Consider the following 20226-nt stretch of genomic DNA (forward strand, 5'->3'; position numbering starts at 1 on the left):
AATTTCTAAAAACGTTTTGAAATATTTCAGAAACAACTTTCTATCAGCAAAAATCAGTTTATTTGAAAAAGAAACGTTTCCCAACTGGTCGGGAACATACGATTTAAAAAATTATTAAATAAAAACAAAAAACCCGACTGCAGAAAAACCGAAAAAAAAAAAAACTAAAAAGAAAAATGTATAAGCCAGTAGTTTAGATGTATTAAGTACTGCTGAATAACTACACCGCTGAAATAGCCGTACACAGACAAGGCAGATCATAAATTCAAATGCAGAATAGAAGGATCAACAGTCCAGGCCCATTCCTTTCTGATGCAAGGAACTCCGTAAAATTTGAATGGGCTCTTCGACAAAATTGCACGAACTTAAATGCACAGCACAGCTATATAAACAGCCTGTATAACTCATGATAACGAAACTCAGTCCCTTGAATCAAGGCAAAAACAAATGCAACATGTTAGAGATGAAAATTGAATTAGTAGACTTTCTTTTGATGCTTTTTCACAGGTATATTTTGATGAGGACTACAATCTGAGTGTCTAGCTTTCGTTATTGCACATGATATATTTTTTATTACAGTACACAACACATATAAAGAACACATAAAAGAATTTACATCCGAAAGAGGGGAAAGTACATCCGGAGCGAGGGTGTCTTGACCCACCGCCTCAAGTGGGAGAAGCAGTCGCTAAGACCACTCGGCCACTGAGATCCCAATTAGTAGACTTAGTAAACAAAAAAATTCTGGCAGCGAAAACTACCTGCATTTGTCGCACGCAGATAGCGTGCAACACCAAACGTGCGCCGATCCCGAACTCACAAAATATGGCAACTGGTTGTTGATATGGTGAATTTTGATTACTGCCATGTGTTTAGTGACACTCCCAAGGTTAAGACAAATCGATTGACGTAAGAATTACCAAAATTGACCAAGGGGTTCAGCCTCTAGAACGCCACATAGGAACAGACATACATACATAGACTGATAAATACATTACCCTCCTTTGCGTCGCGCACGCGCATCGGGTAAAAAGAGCTCTGAGAATTTTGGATATATTTCTGGTAAGACAAAAAGCATTGTGTTTCATTTCAGCGTATTAATCATATTTTCAAAACATGCGACTTGTCTTAAAAAAATAGCATGCCATAGGTATTAATAACTTAAAATTTCTAAACATTTTTAAAACAAAATATTTTGTAAAATATTGGCCGATGAGCAAATGAAAAAATTGGAAATAGTAAACAAATGGCCTACTCATTTATGAAATTTAATTTTCAAACAGCGAAAATATCCCTTAATTGAAAATGTCTTTCCCCCCATTTTTCCATTTTTTCCGTTGTACAATGACCCAAAGTATCACTATTTTTAGCGTGTTAAAACGACGTAAAACATGCTCGTAAATTAATCTTATTAAACAAATACATTCATTAAATACTTTAAATAGAAAATAATAAATTTCACACAATGCGTCAGTTTTTGTAATATGTTAATCTAAAATTATGCAAATTATTTCCTCCAATTTTTGAGATTATAAACTTGTTTACGAAAATGCAACTTATCTTATTGAATCAGAAACTGAATTTAGTCTTAAACTAATTCCTTAAACGAATATACATGAACAAATGTTCGTAAAAACAAATATTTCAATAAGTGAGATTATAAAACATGTTCTATTTAAATATATTATACGTTTGCTTGTATTTTCACTTGACTGAGCTCAAATGCAAGCGTAATAATATATTTTTAAAAATACTACACATTTTCAGGCAGAATATCACATCCAGTTCAGAGTACAAATAGAATATTTTGTCAACGCTCTTCTGACTTTTGTTTATAATTAGGATTTATTAGACCCATTGTTAACCATGTACATTATGCCAATAATTATTGTAGCATCACATAGTTTTGTTTCTGATATCTAATTTCAAAAATATTAATTAACCAATGAACCCTTAACAAAAACAAAATCAATTATGCTGAGGAAAATAAATACTAATACATACACTTGACACAAAAATCAAATTTATCAAAAACTTGCCAAATGGGTATTTAAACTAATTAAATTTTATTTTTCAAATTAGTTGAATTTCTTCAGCACAATCTTTCGGTCTTTTAAACGAAAGTAGAAAGTAGAACCAATAATTATAATTACAAATTCGTCTCTTTGCTGAACAATTTTGTAATTAAAAGTTTATGCTCATGCTTAATAAACCAAAAAAGTGTCTAATATTTTAGATAAAAGATTGAACACAAGTATTTAATCCTAATTGATAAAGCAACTAAATAATTTCATAACGTTTCTCTATTTTCAAATGCAAATTAAAAAAAAGAAAAAAAAACATTGTTGTTAAAAAAAATGTAAGTGCATAATGAAAGATTTTGAAATAAGCATAAATCTTGCGTTTTCAAAATTGCCCAGAAGTATCGGTTGAGGAATTTCATTACATTTACCATAGGCAATAATTCTCAGAAAAGTTTCCATAAATATATTTTTTATGTATACTTCTTCTGAAAATTAAAGAAAAATCTTTACAGATAAGGAAAAGAAAAAAAAAACTTTTATTTCACATCATCAGCAATAAATTGTCATGTATTTTTTATGCTATGCAACTAATTACACAAAATGTATTAGTGGAATGATGTGTGGTTTTCTCTTGAGATTACGACGCTCAGAAACTTTCTACGCGTCATTTAAAGTTAAATTTTAATACTAATTATTAAACATGCACATAAGGCAACAAGAAGCCGAAGTATGTACGTGGACTTTTTAAAGTTTTGTGTAAAAAGCAAGCGGGCAAAGTTCAGTGCACTGGTAAGCTTTTATCGAAAAATGTTTCGAAATCAGGTTGTATAGCAAAATCTGCCACGGATGCTCTCTCCATCTCTTGTTCCTAAATCGAGGACAATTTTTCCTTGCATTTTAACTGTTTATCTCTCCAGTTTTTTTTTTTTTTTTTTTTTTTTTTAACTTTTTATTTTCGTACCCACACGGCTTTGCTACTATCTGCTTCATTCGTCCAAAAAAAAAAGTTTTTCCCAAATATTTTGCACACCCCACAGTAGTTACTGATGACATGATTTACATCTCCTTGCTCAATAAAAATGACTTCTGATATGTTTTTTTAAATAACTCATTGTCCTTAAAAGCTTGAACAAAATTCATTATCAACAAATTGAACACTGGTTTCTTAACTGTTGCTTGTAGTTCTACAAGAGTTCTCGACTATTATATAATACATAAAAATAGAAAAAAAATATTTTCTTAGTATGACTGGTAAAAGGTAGCTCAGTTAATGTAACAATGTTTGAAATATAATGTATGTCCAAACATTGCAAAAAAATAGCTAGCTGGATGCATGGTATTTAAAAAAATGGACAATATGTACATTTGGAATGTAATTGTGCTATTATTTTAGGTGCTTTAAGGTACTCATACTACAGTAGTAAATTAATTCGGATCACACTTTTCGCTGTTTCCATGTTTCAAGTATTGTTGATAAATATAGAGAAGAACAATCGAATCAGTCAACAGTTAACCGCCCAGGTGTAAGTGTGACTCTCAAAAACGTTAAAAATTCAAAAAAATGAGAAGTATAAGAAGCGTAAAAAAGGGTTAAAGATTCAAAACATGAAAAGTACAAGAAGCGAAAAAAATGGCTTAGAAATATTACGAGAGGTTGTAAATGGAATATTTAATGGTTAAATGATTCAATATGATATCAGATAGACATTGATTACATAATTCGCCATGAAATGGAATTTGCGAAGACTAATTGATTCGATGTGAAATGACATATACATTGAATAATGTATTCGGTACAAAACGAAATATTTAATGACTACTGTTTCGAGACGAAATGGATACATGCAATGAATTTTTTAATCCGTATGATTTTCGGGGTGCGTAATAAGTGCTTAACTCGATACTAAATGAAATATAAAGTTATTAATCAGTTCGATGTTTAAAGATATATGTTTTGTGTAATTGATTCGGTAAAAAACTGAATACAAAATGACTGATTCGATATAAAATGAAACATGTAATGAAACAGTTAATTTATTCGATATGAAACGAAAAATGTTTGAATTCCTACCTTTAATTAAATGGATATTGAAGGAAGTATGAAAACACTGGCTTATTCGAAAAGCAAGTTTTATATTTTGAGTTCATTATTCGGCTTAATATTTCTTTATAAAAAATAAGTTATATATAACCAAAACACTTCAATTATAGCTTGAAAAATTATATATGTATATATATATATACCTTAAACAAATATGATATACATAAAATTATTTCTAATAAAGAATTCTAAAGCAATTTTGTACTTTTTATTATCCTCATGTTTCTTCTTTTCAAGCAATCCTTTTTAGCCAATGAATTCACAATCATAACAGTCACAGAGTTCCATTCGAAATCTTCTTAGAAAAGATTGTCATGTTGGAAGAAACCTGAAACAATGAACGAGGATTTTAGGCTTCATTCCAAGTTAATACAATATTCTAATGCAAAAGATCATTTTAGAAGTACTCCTGGCATTTACTAAGAATTACTTAAGTTTTCTTTTTAGCTACAAAAGAGTTTACTTCCAAAACATGACAATCTTTTCGTTAAAGCATAAGTTAAGGCATATTTAGCGCATTAAGTATTTTCACGTTTTTTTAATTAGTAATAAAAGCATTTATGTAAACGATCATTTACTTATTAGTTTTGGAATTAAACCCTTATATAGAGAATATTTATTGTTCTTAGGTTTTTTTTTTATACATAGAGACTGTTTATTACTGTAATGTGCGTCTAACAACACAATTTTTAACAAAAAAAGTCGTGTTTAAAGATTTATTAAAACGTATCGCCTTTACACAATCTGAGCAAAAGATCTCCGTACAGAGGAAGCAATGGTTTTTAATTGCTTAAGAAATCCAGAAACCAAACTAGTTTTACTAATCCAATCGAAGTTTACCATCTAAGCTTGTTCAGTGAAAGGCATTTTAATGGAAAGCAACCCATCTGGAAGGATTTATTGACATATGTCTTCCATTTGATTGGACACTGCGTCAAAACAATCATTACATCTCTAAGTTTTAAAGATCTTACCACACAGTCACAAAAAGAGTATTTTATATCAGTAACTTTATCAGTGGGATATAACCACTAAGCACAGACAGACATTAAAACAAAGTAGTTATAAACATTTGAGTTTTTGTATTTATAACCAACATCAGCACCTTGATACTTTGACTGATAATAATGTCCTAAATCTAACTATTGAAAACTTATTTGCATTAAAATAAGCACGTACACACTAATACATGCACCGACAAACGCGTTTAACTGTTAACGTTGTAAAATATAGGAATATTCCTTTTATAGCAAGATATAGTTGGAACTCTTTCGTAGAAGTAAAACATACATACGACAAAACAAAATATGATAAGCATAAAAACAAAATGTTTTTATATTCGAGTCATCTCGAATCCACTAAAAATTTTCCTTTTTATAGATTATTCAAATGGGTCACTTAAATTACGATTATATGGTTTCTGTATTGATATACACTGTCCGACACGAAAAATGCAACATTAAGAAAGCTTGGTCAGATATTAATGCGAATTTCAGGGTAGATGCACGTCAATGAGTTATGCAAATCTTGTGAAATGCGCAGCTCTCCAAAGCACGTGGAGTAAGATATAAGAGAAATAACTTGTAGAAAGGGCAATATTCGTTCCGTTATTTCTGCTAGACCAGTGTTTTTCAACCTTTTTCATGACACGACCCCCCTAGTATCAAAAAATATTTCGCGACCCCCCCCCCCGACCTTTTTTATTTTATGTATGTTAAAAATATTTAATCCATACAAAAGTTTTAGGCGTTTGCGTTATTAGGATTCGAATATAAATATATAATTAAGTACGTAAAACAGTACAGGTTCAGAGTGCTACCGACAGATGGCACTGGTAGTCCCCCGCGCGAAAGGTCCACAGGTTTCGAGACGTTTCGTTACGCTTCGAGATGATTCTCGCTAGAATGCGCAGGCCTATAAAAGGGGCGGTCGGCTACGGCAGTTGCAGTTGAGTGCATGAGCGCAAAGCAAGTGAAATCGGAAGCAAGACCGCGATACGTGAAAACGATTCGGAAGTGAAACTACGGTGTTATACGGACTGTGTGTAAGATATCAAACACTTGTTTTACGTATTTATTTGTGTTGTTTGTTTTCATTGAAAATGGATAAATTTCTGAAAAGATCATCAGAACTATCAACGTCTAGCGGGAGTAGTGGAATAAAGAAAAAACGTCTTTATGACGAGAATTATTTGAAATTTGGGTTTACTGTGATTGACAATAAACCGCAGTGCGTAATTTGCTTTGAAATTTTGTCAAGAGAAAGCATGAAGCCATCGAAGTTGGTACGCCACCTAAACACAAAACATCCTAATGAAAAAAATAAACCCGTGGAATTTTTTGAGCGAAAATTAAAAGCTCTTGAACATCAAAAAACTGCTATAGGACAAATGTCCAACCTAAATGAGAAAGCGTTGCTTGCTAGTTATCGAGTAGCTTTTCGTGTGGCTAAAGCAGGAAAACCTCACACTATCGCCGAAAATTTGATTTTACCAGCGGCTTTAGATATAGCAGAGATTATGTTTGGCAAGCAAGAGATCGAAAAGCTCAAAAGTATACCTCTCTCTGACAATACTATTCAACGCCGGATAAGCAATATGGCGACTGATGTTCGTGATCAAGTCATAGAAAAAATAAAGAAAAGTTCTTTTGTGTCCTTGCAATTTGATGAATCAACGGATATTGCGGGTTGTGCGCAGTTTGTAGCTTTTGTGCGTTTTGAATCCAATGAAAAATTAATTGAAGAAATACTATTTTGCAAGACACTTCCCACAAATACTACAGGTCAATGCTTGCATGACATATTCATTGAAGCTACGCAAGATATGAATATCGATTGGGCACAAAAATGCATTGCTATTTGTAGTGACGGAGCAAAAGCCATGACTGGTGCGAAGAGTGGATTTATTGCTAGACTGAAAGAACAGATGCCAAACGCTTGTTGGATGCACTGCTTTCTCCATCGCCAAGCTCTTGCAGCCAAAACCTTGCCACAAGAATACAGTCAAGTTCTACATATTATTATTAGTATTGTAAATTCTATTAAAGGAAAAGCGTTGCAGACTCGATTGTTTCGACTCATTTGTGATGATATGGGGGCTCTCCACCGAAATTTGCTTTACCATACAGAGGTTAGGTGGTTATCGAAAGGCAAAGTACTGACCAGAGTTATGGAACTTCGCGCTGAACTATTAGTATATTTACAGCAAGCCAAGTCACATTACTCTGAATTCATTTCTGACCCGGAATTCCTTTTGAAACTGGCTTTTCTTTCGGACTTATTTGAGCATTTAAATAACTTGAATAAAAGTCTTCAAGGGCGGGATGAAAATGTCATTACAGCAAAAGACAAACTCCATGCCTTTATCAAAAAAATTGAATTCTGGTCATCATCTATAAATCAAAACAACTTTGATTCATTTTCGTCGACACAGTCTTTCATTGAAGAAGTCGGAAGCGAGATAAACATCAATTCATATATATCTGGTATGAAAATGGTGTTAGATAATTTGAAGAAAGAATTATGTCATTACTTCTCAGTGCAAGAGATATCGGATAGCACTGGGCAAAGATGGATCTTAAATCCGTTTTTAAATGCAGCTATAAATGAGGCGAATTTAGCAACTAAGCTCAAAGAGAATCTGCTAGAATTATCTGCCGATGGGATGTTACAATTGGAATTCAAGTCTGAAAATTTGGATACCTTTTGGTTAAAAAGAAAAACAGAATACCCAGAATTAACAAACGAGGCTTTGAAGTGTTTGATTCCATTTGCTACCTCGTACTTGTGCGAGTTGACATTTTCATCAATGGCCCAAATAAAAAGTAAACTAAGGAATCGCTTAAATTTGGAAAACGATTTAATACTTAATGTTGCAAAAACGGATCCACGATGGGAGAAATTGATTGAACAAAATCAAGCGCAACCTTCACATTAAAATGAACGAGTACTCGAAGATTTTATTTTTTGGTAATGTGTGATATGTGTAGTATGTTAATGTGTAATGTGTATAAATAACATAACGAGTATCATTTTGTAAACTTTTTTCTTAATATATCTACCTTTTTAAAATTTATTGATTTTTTACTGAGTTCTCGCGACTTTTTTCTTACTATATCTACCTTTTTAAAATTTATTGATTTTTTACTGAGTTCTCGCGACCCCCCTACAAAGGCTTCGCGACCCCCTGGGGGGTCGCGACCCACAGGTTGAAAAACACTGTGCTAGACGAATCACCGAAGAAATTTTGATTTTGTCTCGGAAGATAGGTATAATATAAGAGAATGCCAGGTCGCAGTCAATAGACACACTTCCAGCAGATAGACGATCTTAGGAGTGGTTGCGGATTGGCTGAGAAGGGCAAGTCCTTGCGTCATTTCGCAGATGATACCAATATGGATGCGTCCACGGGGAATCGCTGTTACGAAGATGGTTGGAGCATTGAAATATGACAAGTTTGAGCGTAGCAGGTGTGGCTAGAGAACATGCATGAATCGACAAATCCGCCGACAAATTATGGCAGCCTCGCAAGCCACGTGTACTTCCATTCTAGTGCAGGTGCCAGACACCCTAGATCTTCTCATATCGACCAGAACCATTTCCCTTCGATTGGTTGCAAGTGGCCCACACTCCCGGTGTCTGTTGAGAAGACTGCCACTAAACCTACAGCATAGACGCCAGTGCTTGGAATGGTGCTGAGCTAGAGCGGCTTGGATGAGGGATTGGCGGAACGCCGTGTTCTCCAATGAGTCACGCTTCTGTTTTTCCAATGATAGTTACCAATACGAATGTGACGTCGACGTGGAGACAGGTCTAATCCGGCAGCAACCGTGGAGTGCCCCACTGTTCTGCAACGCGGTGGCCCAAAGCGGGTAGGCTTGCGTATGCTGCCCCATGGTGTGTAAGCGGCGATGCATACGTATGTCGTGTTTACATAAACACCCCCGAGTTTTAATCAGTCCCAGCAAAGCGGCATGGCCAAACTCGGCTTTAAAAAAAAAGAACGATACATTTCTAAAAAAAATGAAGTTTTTTAACTTGTGATTAGTTGAAGACCAGCTTATTTTTTTATTGTCAATAGTATTACGTTTTTCGGACACCATCCACCGTCAAACTACGATAGTTTGTTTCTTTTTTAAATTTAAGGTAATAATCATTGAAATAAAAAACGTGCCTTTGGGCAAAGCGGGTATAGGATTTAATCCTATATTTAATTTAAAATTTCTTGACTCGTGTGCTGACTTAGATTTTCTATTTCAATAGGATAAGTACAACTTTAAAAAGTTACTTTTTAGGATAGCAAATAATTAGTCTATTAATTTAATCAGTTATTTCTTTATGTTTGAAAAACGATTGGATAAGTACAACTGTTTTATATTTTTTATGTTATGGCAGGTAGCTAGGCAACTATTTTAATCATTTATAACTTCATATTTGATAGGCAAATGTTTCAAACCACAATTAGTCAAGCTTACTCGTTTTGGTCTCCCTGGAAGGGCAAAGCTGGTTTTTCAAATCTTTGTAAAGTTTGATAGTAAATAAATATTGGGTTTGAGAAATATTACAAAAAATCCCTTTTTATTTTGAAGTTCAAGAACCCTGCTAGGAAATAAAACCGAAATTGCTGCGATTAAAGTCCAAAAACTACAATATTCAAGCGTTCTTCGAAAATCTATCCTTTTGGGCCACCCTCTTCTATATGTACTCAACTCGTCTTCATATTTCAATTTACTGTGGCTATGATTTGTGTCACTTGATCCTATTTACATCACTTACTCCTACAGTAGCTTTCTATTTTGGGGGGAGACTTGCGGGTAGGTAAACAGCAGTATCTGCAATCTCTGTGTTGCTTACTTTATATATTTTTGACATATACATTTCATTACAATTATTGTATAAATCTACTTGCTGGGTGCCCACTTAAAATCAAATTTGAAAAGAACGTCCAGCTACAGTCTTTTACAAGTGTTTGTACCAAATCGAAAAACTGCGTCATCAACTATCTTGAAAACGTATTTATATGGATACTACCGTTTAGCCGCCTGCAGCAGTTAACTGGCTAACAGCCATGCATACCTTTAAACAAACTAACTGGTTTTAAGCGGACTTAAGTCCAGTTTTCTAAGTTTTTTTGGAGGTTATTTTTAAGAGATGGTACTAATTTGACTCGTTGAATTTTCAAATGTATTCTTTGATTTCGTTTACGGTAGTTGTTTCAGTCTTTCTTTTTTTTTTTCATCCTGTCATCCTGTAAATTATCTGGTGGCTCCTTTTAAAAAACTACGTTCAAATTTTTTACTTACTTGTTTTGTGTTCATTAAAGAAAGTGTTTTATCATTAAGGTTTACAGTAAAAACGCAAAATTTAATAATTTAAAAGGAAATAGATAAGACTTAAAATAAAATTTCAGCCTTAGCGCTAAAAACACAACATCATAGCTGTTACCTTCATAGCTCTAAATTTAATTTCATTGCTTCCCTAAATTCGAAAAAAAAGAAAAAAAAAAGAGAAAACATTTAATGAATAGAACACTTACCTTTGTTAAACTAGCATTTTCAACTATTTTGCTATATTTTATAATGAAATATTTTTACCGTATACGTACCTTTTTATTTCAGTATAGTGTAAGATCAAGACTCAAAGATAAAAAAAAAAATAAAAAAAAAAATTTTTTTTTTTACTTTTTTCTTTTTTGATTTAGATTATATAAAAAAATACAAATAGCTTGTACCTTAATTTCCCACTTCGAAAAAAATACATATTGTAAACGTTGTAATGTTTAATTTTGTACATTAAACTTTGTTATCGCGTGTAAAATATTGTAATAAAATTGTATTTTAATTAACTTGATGCTCTTTCTTTATTATTATTATTATTATTATATTTGAAACCAATGCTTTCTTAACCTCATCGGTGTAAGTGAGGCCAATATGAGCTACTGATCAGTTTCAGCAAACCCAACTGGATCCGTATGCGCGGTAATAATATAGGCGAATGTTTCTCTAGCATGCCTTAGTAAAAACGACAATTCAAAGTGAAATCCTCCTAAAAGATAGCGAATCTAGCCTTTTTTGACAATCGTTTCACACTTTTAGCTATTATTTCAGAGTCCTTAGGATTTATGTACCATGTAAAACATAGCAATATAGCTTATATAACCTGCTACTTTTTCTTTCTTACTGATTCTTTTTTTTAAAATATAATATCGATATTTGTAACCTTGCTAATGGGGTTACATTGCTTTTTTCCATGTATTTTTTCTTTCATTAAAATAAAAGTGAAAGATTTAGGACATTATTTTTGGTTTTGAATGATTTAGGACAACATACGAGTTGTTAATCTACGTTTTAAAATGGAATATTTACTTTTAAAAATAAGAAAAAGTTAGTTAGTCGTACTTTTAATAACGGAACAACATTTGAGTAAAGTAGATATATATAATAAGAGAAAACCATGCAGAAGAATAATTAGTGGAGAAATCCTAGAGTGTAAATAACATGGTGCTATATCCATCAGTGAGCTAGAGGTATTACTAACGTCGAATGTGATGGATGAAATTTTGAGAATTGATTTCATCACTATCTTGACATAATCTTTGACAGCCTCATACGCTGAGGGTATACAGTAGACTGTTTCATGTGTAATCGGTATTTATCATCGGTGTATTATCGATATACGCACATAATTGATCTATTTTTGAATTCAAGTCAAGAATTTAACTAAATACTTTCCAGGCTTTCTTTTTTCTTTTTAAAAAGCTATTTAACAGTTTTTGAGATTTAAATACATATTTTGTCACAAAAAGCCCTCATGAAGTGTGAGTTTGTAAAAAAGTATAAATAAAAAAAAACTATGTTTTCTCAAAATTATTAAATTATTTTATCTCCAAAAAAATTGTCATTTAATTTCTATCAATTAAAAAAGAAAATAACAATATCGTGATGTTTCTTTGCAAAATCGGGCTCGTTTAAGGGTATCACATCTGAAGGGGTTATAGTTTCTATATGCTGGTTTTATATGTTTTAAAACCAATGGTTTTAATGCTCTCATAGAGAACCTTTTTTTTTTTTTCAAAATTGTTCCATCTTTCTATATTCAAAAACTTAACAACAACAAAGAAAAAAAACACCTTTTTTTCAATTTTTATAGTGAAACGTAAAGTAATTGTCTACTTACCTTGAAAATATAAGGCGGTGAATTTTTAACTCAGAGCAAGCCTTTTCCAATCTTTGAATTTTTTCTCATAAGCCAAGCAATTGTAGCATCAGCTCCAAACACAAGACGCCTATAAATATTCTTGGAGGTGCCGTTATACGTAGCTAAAAAATAAAATGTTGAATCGAAATATTTTTTTCAAAAGACTTACTTTAAAAGGAAACGCTTTTCCTTTATTTTTATGCTGGCTACGAAATGGTATCTCAGTCCAGAAATTGTCTCCGCGATATAATTTCAAAATAGAATACTGTTCGAAAAATTGCCCCTGCACCATAATTTCAATATGGAGATTCTGGGCTGAGATTACGACTTGGTGTTGCTGCTGGAACACGTGAAGAAAACTCCCCTTGAAGGAACTCTACGTCACTTTGTGTTTTTCGTTTGTGTATAAAATAACTCCAATGTGTATGGAGCGTTCTTTGTGTAGCAGGAAAAACGTGAGGGTGCATGGAAATTTGAATTTCAAAGGTTTCCGATAAGAAAGAATGCCTGACTCCCCTCCGATACATTAATTTTTTCGAGTAACGTTGTTACTTCGTAAAGATATTGACAAAGTTCAACAGTCCTCCGTATATCAAAGATATTTTTATACAGCATTTTATTTAATGCTTTATCGATATTAATGAAAATAAATACTTAGTTTTATAATTAATACTTACTTTGAATTTATTTACGTGTAATCAAAATATATGCATCTAGAAACCAGACAAACGTGATTAAAAAGAATGATTTTAATATTATTACTGAATTGCATGTACAATTTTGTTTTGCATTGAGTAAACGTATTTCTACATAAAAAACAGCTTGTAATTTTATGACCAGCGTTGTAAAAACGCGAGTTCCAACCTTTTTATGCTTTTGACAAACGTTTTTACGCTCTACTTCAGAATAGTGATAATGTAACCTACGTTTGTCTTGCTTTTAGGTACAAATATGATTAAATTCTTATATTAGTACATTGTTAATAATACAGTAAAAATTTTTGAAAGATTGCAATTGAATGGCTGGCTTCAGATTTTAAGGGGGTCCAGGACACAAAAAACGTCAAATATGATTATTTTTTATCATATAAAAAATGCTCTATTTTTTTCTGCCTAAAAGGACGTTTGATTATTGTTTCTATCTTAATTAGAACAAAATATTGAATTGTTTTTAATGCATGCATGTAACTAATATTATATTTAACTTTAAAACTTTAAACGCGTTTTTTCCATGATGCAATTTTTCCCCATATTTTGTATTCAAACTCTTATTAGTCAAGAACTGACACAGACAAGGTATGAAATTTGGAGCATATCTTTTTCAAACAGTTTACTTTCATTTTTATTGGCCAAAATTTGAAGGGGAATAAAAACGTTTATTTTTAAATAATATGATTAAAAAAAATATCTTTCAATCTTTCGAAATTGTTTTTAAATATTTTCTATTTTTGGTTGACTTTATATTAATCGCAGTATACAGATTAAAGCGAAGATATGTGGCATAATTAAAAAAAATAGTGATTTAAATCAACCCCATTAAAAAATATTAAATAAATACATTTAATTTTTTTTCTTAATATTTATGTTGTGATTTTGCTTATTAAGTAGATCATAAATCAGTGCAAACAATTTTAAAAATCTAAACATTTTAACTATTTCCCCCCCCCCCCAATGTATCCCGTACCCCCTTAAATAGCAAAGATAAACCAGACCCACCTAAAATAGCAAAGATAAACCAGAAATTACTATATCCGCAAGATCTAGAAATTTAAATCTTGATATTTTAATCAAAGCTGTAAGTTTGAACAAGGGTTTTATGAGAAAAACAACTGAGATCGCTGCATTAAAATGAAATGCATGATTCAGCAACCAGATAATCCAAACTAGATTGAATGGAAGAAACGATAGTAAACATATACAATATCTCTACATTTTTCAGCATTTTTTCCTCCTTACCATGTCATGTGATGCATGTTTAATCCTAAATTGCGAATAAAAGATGACACATTTAATGTTAAACTATCATTTTCAAAAACAGTTCCTACAAAATCTCATTGCATTAAGGACAATGTTGCTAAAAAATGCCATTCAAATAAAGGCCTTTAGTCCCTAAAATAATGAGGACGACTGTTCTAAAATGAAGTCAGTGCTGCCTTGAAAAATCCATTTCTTTATTAAAATGTGATCTATACTGCGTAGGCAGCCTTAATTGTTACACCGATCTTTCACGAAAAATGGAACTGAGGTCGCGTGATACATACCTAACATGTTATTCTAAATAAATAAGGAGAAATGGTGCGAAACTCTGAACTAAAGATTGGTTTAAAAAACAAAAGTGAGTTATAAATTTTTGCCCGAAACTTAGAAATTAGTGTGATAAGTATGTTATAAGCTGGTCATTGTTTCAAAAAATATTTTAAGAACTCATCTATTGCACATTACACTTCGATTGATATAAGTTAAATTTATCACTTCTTGAATTTAATACTAAAGAACTGCTGCTTTTGATGTTTAAGTAAATATATAACGGTTGATTACACATTTCAAATGCTGTATCCATGGGTACCCTTTAAAAAAATCCTTTTATCAAATTAACAGCAATAAGTTTGTTCTTCAAGTTGAAATTAAGATATATTGAAGGTTTTTTGGAGGTAAATTTCATTTAACAAAATAGTAGGAAACATCAGTTGGATATCTTAGTGTTATTCCTCGGATTAGATGTCTTAGTGTTGGTCAGTATATATATATATATATATATATATATATATATATATATATATATATATATATATATATATATATATATATATATATATATATATATATATATATATATATATATATATATATATATATATATATATATATATATATATATATATATATATATAAACGTGTATGCTTAGAAATAACTGAATGAATTAAAGCTTGAATCGCTTTGAAAAATATCACTGCGTGAGAAGAAATGAAAAAGCAAGTTTCCATTTTGTCACATATTTCCACTTCATAAAAATCCTTTCTCAGAACTTTAAAACGTATGGTGCTTGAATATGGTTCTTGTTTTTCATCGTTATGAAAATTGATATTATGTTACTTTCATTTGAAACTTATTCATTACTTCTTTATCCAAAATTGCGATTATTACAAACTCGCTTTAGCTCAGAAGTAAAAAATATCCTTAGTATGATAATATGATTTGGGACGCAATAAAACTACTCTCTTACAAGAACAGTGTTCTTTCAATTACGGCTAACATAATTGCTACTACTTATTTTTAATGTTTACTTATACTACTGGATGTTTATCTTTTAACTAGTGTATTGTGGTTTCCTTGAGTTTTATATTTTAAAATCTCCTACTTGACTTAACTCAACGACATAATTGTTGAAGCATTTAAAATTTTCTCTTTTAACAAATATTTGCAATCATTTAAAGAGTGATTTAGCAGCAAAACGGTTTTCATTGAAATGCTGTTCATTATGTACAATACCAATAACACACGCTTATTTATCCAACATTATAATACATTATTGTTCACAATCTATTCATTGTCATCCCGTCATAGAAACTTGATTCACTTATAAATGAGAAAAAATATCCCACAAAAGAGTCTGAACTAAACAAGACGTCGTTTATTTCGGTTCAAATATTTCCAAATGCTTCAAGTGGTACCTTCAATGATGACACACTATTACATTTAAAAAAAACTTAAAGAATCCATACAATCATAATACCATTCCCTGGTGATTTAACAAGAAACGAAATGCTTTAGAAATATGCATTAATTCAGGAGTGAGACCAAGGAAAATGCCTCTAAGCGCTTTGGAAGATTAATGATTATTTCTCAATGACAATACGCCGATGTACTTGTAGTGTTCTTCCACTTTGAGGGAAAGTTTTGTCATAGTCCGCCTTTCATATTTACGTTGTGACACCTCACCATTTTTTTTGGGTTTCGAAGTAATTAATTTTCTAGCAAACGTAGGAACATTTCAGAGCTTGAATACTTTAGGGTCTAACACTAGGACCGAGTCAATTTTGCTATAATGTCTAACTTAGTACTAAAACTGTCAATTTTATGAAGCAATTGCAAAAGGAGTAAAATTAAACGAATACGTTTATATTTCCCTTAAAAGTAATGATACATAAAAGGCATTTCAGTTTTAATGTTAATAGATAGGAAAATGAATCACTAAAATGTAAAATGGTTACGTGTCATACTCAAAAATTATTACTTACAAAACGTGGTTTTAAAAAACGATATATTCTTTTTCTACAACTTTTAATTTATTTCGGCCTAAACCTCGTTTTGGCACTTCAACTAAATTTGAACTTTTACAGTTTTGACGTGATAAGTAACTATGTAACTATAACTACTTATTGAGAAGGACAATATCCAGTTTGATCTCTCTCTCTCTACACACACAAACACACACACACACACACACATATATATATATATATATATATATATATATATATATAGAGAGAGAGAGAGAGAGAGAGAGAGAGAGAGCTATATTTAAAAAAATATTCATACACAGTTATGCATAATTGTTACAATATGTCCCATATTTTGAATCGAATAAAAATATCCAGGCTATTTATTAAGATGTGCCCGCATTTTTATAAAATAGAGTGAGCAGGTAACAGATTTGAAAAATAATACTTTACTCTGTGTTTAATCATTTGTTTTATTATATTTAGGTTAGAATTTAGTGCACTATTAACAAATCTTGTAGGACTAAAAAACATTAGCTAATTTCTGAATAATTCTTGATAACTAAAAAGTTTTCAAAAAATAGTAACATTTAATTGGAAGGACATCAATTAATAACATTTTTTGAGAGCAACTCTTACACAACTTTAAAATATATTAAATTCATCGAAAATATGTTTAAATATTCTGCAGTTTAATGCTGGTTTTCTTATATTGTTTCGAGCAAAGTGAACTAAATGCATACATAAAACTTGCAGCTAGCAGACAGTTATCTAATGCCAGAGATAATCGTTTGAATGAAATTTGAAGAGACTCTTAGGAAACAAATAAGTTTTGCTTCAATAATGTCAAAATTTCAACTATACAGTCACTAGTCTGAATTAAACCAGAAACGAACGATTAATGCCAAGAGAGAAACATTACAACCATGAAACGAGTCGAAAACGAGTTTTATTATGAAAGATTTTACGCGCAAATCTATAGCAGTGATCTCTTTTACAGAGTTTACCTGAAGTGCAGTATTTTTAATACAAACAGGTAGTGAGCAGTTTAGCCTTTTTTACGCTGTAAATAAGTTATAGGGTAGACCGGAGCACGATTACGCATGCGGCACGTTTACGCAGTTCATTTTTTTCAAAACTAATTATAACTTGAGAGACAACAGTCATAACCGATTGATGCTACCCCTTAGTAAATAATCTCACAAGTTTTTGAGCTTTAGTCGAACTTCGGTCCAGCATGCAGACAGAATAATCTGTTTTCTACCAAGTTGAGTAAATTGTGTTGAACATTTTGAAGCTTATTGTGAATAAATAATACTTAGTTAAGAAAAAACAAGCATATAAAAATTAGCAGAATTTTATCCTTTTTTGAGCATTTTATTTGTTTAAACAGAAATGTTATTACATATTTTTTTCACGTTAAAAATAAATCCAAACTTGGTGACGGGGCAAGTTTACGCGTTGAACGTCGAAGCATCTTTACGATCGTTCTTACTGTGTCATACTTGAACGTACTTCTGCCCCTGTTTTTTGCTGAAAACTGTCTCAATCGTTTTTAGTATTTTCCGACTATTCAGTTTTGAAAATTACCATTTAATTTTTAATTAAGTTACACATTTGTTTCTTATAGCTTACAATCACATAGTGCTGTCTTCATGCCTCTTCAGCTTCAACTTTATTAACTATTCAGTCTGTAATAAATTTGCTTTATTTTAAAGATGGTGAGACAATATGTTCAAAGCACTAACCGAACCACGTTTGGTGTCAAATAAATATGCGTAAACGTTCCCTGTGTCCGGTGCAAGTTTACGCAACGACTTGGACTCAAAAATATTTTTTAACGGTTAAAAACCTTAACTGAGCAACAACCGAATATACCAATTTTGACTCCATTAACTGCTTCATAAAACCGCAAAGTATAAAATTTCCTAAGTTAAAACATAAAAATTAGAAAATTCATTGAAAAAAATCCGCGTAAACGTGCCCCGGTCTACCCTACATCATTGCGAGGTACTCGTTACGATGCTGCTGTCCTTCAATTCAAAACAACTGACAAAGAGTCCACTCTTGATAGCACGAAGTACAAAGGTAACGCCTGAAACTTCGAGTAATCGGTAGTTTGAGTTATCGGAAGTCCCTTTCCCAGCCTTCTGAAGATTTTTTTTCTCAGGAATAGTGCATAATGGATATACTATAATACCTACAGTTCTGAAAAAAATTTATTATTAGTATCTACGTAAAAAATATGAACAAATAATTAATTTTATTCAGATACCTCGAAATACGAAGGTTTTTTTTTCGAATGCTTACTTTCTTTATCTCATCTTGAAACATCATTAAGTTTGCATGTCGTATGCCCCAGTTAAGTTTTAGTTTGTGAATCACAGCAAAAAGTAGCCAAAATACTACTTCTCAAGTAATCTTGCAACACTGCGTGCATTAATGAGTACTATTGTAAATAAATTATCCCCCTCCCACAAACTGTTAAGCAAAGCAGTGTATTAAAGGGGGAGAAAAAAAACAACTTTTTTTAATCTTATATTGACTGCATTTTTATGCATAAAATGGAAACGAAACTCTCTTAAAAACTTCGACTTAAAAGGTGTACATTCGAGATATAAACAACTTTGTATTTAAAACACTAAATTTCATCTGGACCAAATGAAAACTTTGAGATAAATGAATATTCAAGTTATAAAGGGTTCGAGTTATAATACTTCGAGTTATCAAGAGTCGACTGTATATTATTTATGAGAGTTGTATCTGCTTTATTAGGATTTTCTTTTTTAAGATGGAGTTCTTTGGGAAGATACATTGACTTTCCAATTAATTCTTTACGGGGGTTTTGAAACTTTACGCGGAATACAACGCGCTTTGCCTTTCAGAACACAATGATAAACTTTACACGTTTAAAATATGATGCATTTGGATGTTTAAATCGCTGAACATAGGAAAACTGAAGAAAGGTTCAAATTATTTAGTTCAATATGCTTTTTTTCTGCCCAACTTGTTCGAAACTCGCTTTAGGATAAAGTAATTAAAAATTCACCCCTTTTTCGTTTTTTGAAATGCTTACATTTACTCATACAAGATTGCTTTTAAGGTTTAAATTTAACTTCGGTGGCAATGAAAACTTTGGACTCCTTCCTATAAAGTGCTACAGTCGGACCCCGATTTAACGAATTCATCGGGACCGAAACTTTTATAACTATAAATCGGGGTTATTCGTAATATCGGATTGGGAAAAAATTGCACTTACTTTATCTATAAGTCCTAATAAGCAATTGCGCATAAATATCCAAAAGAAGAAAGTATTTTTGTTCAGCATTCCACAAATTATTACACATTAGTTAATTCGAAATTTTAAAGTAATGAGTAATAGATTTTGGCATATTTTTGATACTTGTCTGGAAATAATTCTCTCTCGACTGTATAGAGAGAAAGAAACACTGTGTCATTTACAGACTGCCACATGAGATATGTTTTTATAGTTTCCGGGCCATGTAAAGCATTTGGAATAATAATAGTTTTAATGATAGTTTCATTATCGCTTTCTGCATCAGACTCACTATTCATTAGCTGCCCCCTCGCTCGTCAAAAAATGCAGATTCTAATTTAAAAAAATCAGCTTATGAGAATATGGATATGTCACTTGGAAAACAGTACAATATTTCCTAACTCAAAT

At 31.6% G+C, this 20226-nt stretch overlaps 1 protein-coding gene across 2 annotated transcripts in view; it reads right to left on the reverse strand.

The window, feature by feature from the left end:
- The window catches only part of LOC129231253 (uncharacterized), a 352203-nt gene that overhangs the window by 231100 nt on the left and 100877 nt on the right, over positions 1–20226 (reverse strand). The window contains exon 2 of one of the 2 annotated variants that reach the window (XM_054865531.1): positions 4331–4453. The exons of the other annotated variant lie outside the window; for it this stretch is intronic. Within the exon in view, the coding sequence (XP_054721506.1) occupies positions 4331–4394 (64 nt within the window). The 5' untranslated portion in view covers positions 4395–4453. The remainder of the gene's footprint in view (positions 1–4330; positions 4454–20226) is intronic. 2 annotated transcript variants of the gene reach the window in all.

The sequence above is a fragment of the Uloborus diversus genome, chromosome 10 (assembly GCF_026930045.1).
Source record: "Uloborus diversus isolate 005 chromosome 10, Udiv.v.3.1, whole genome shotgun sequence".
Taxonomy (NCBI): Eukaryota; Metazoa; Arthropoda; class Arachnida; order Araneae; family Uloboridae; genus Uloborus; species Uloborus diversus.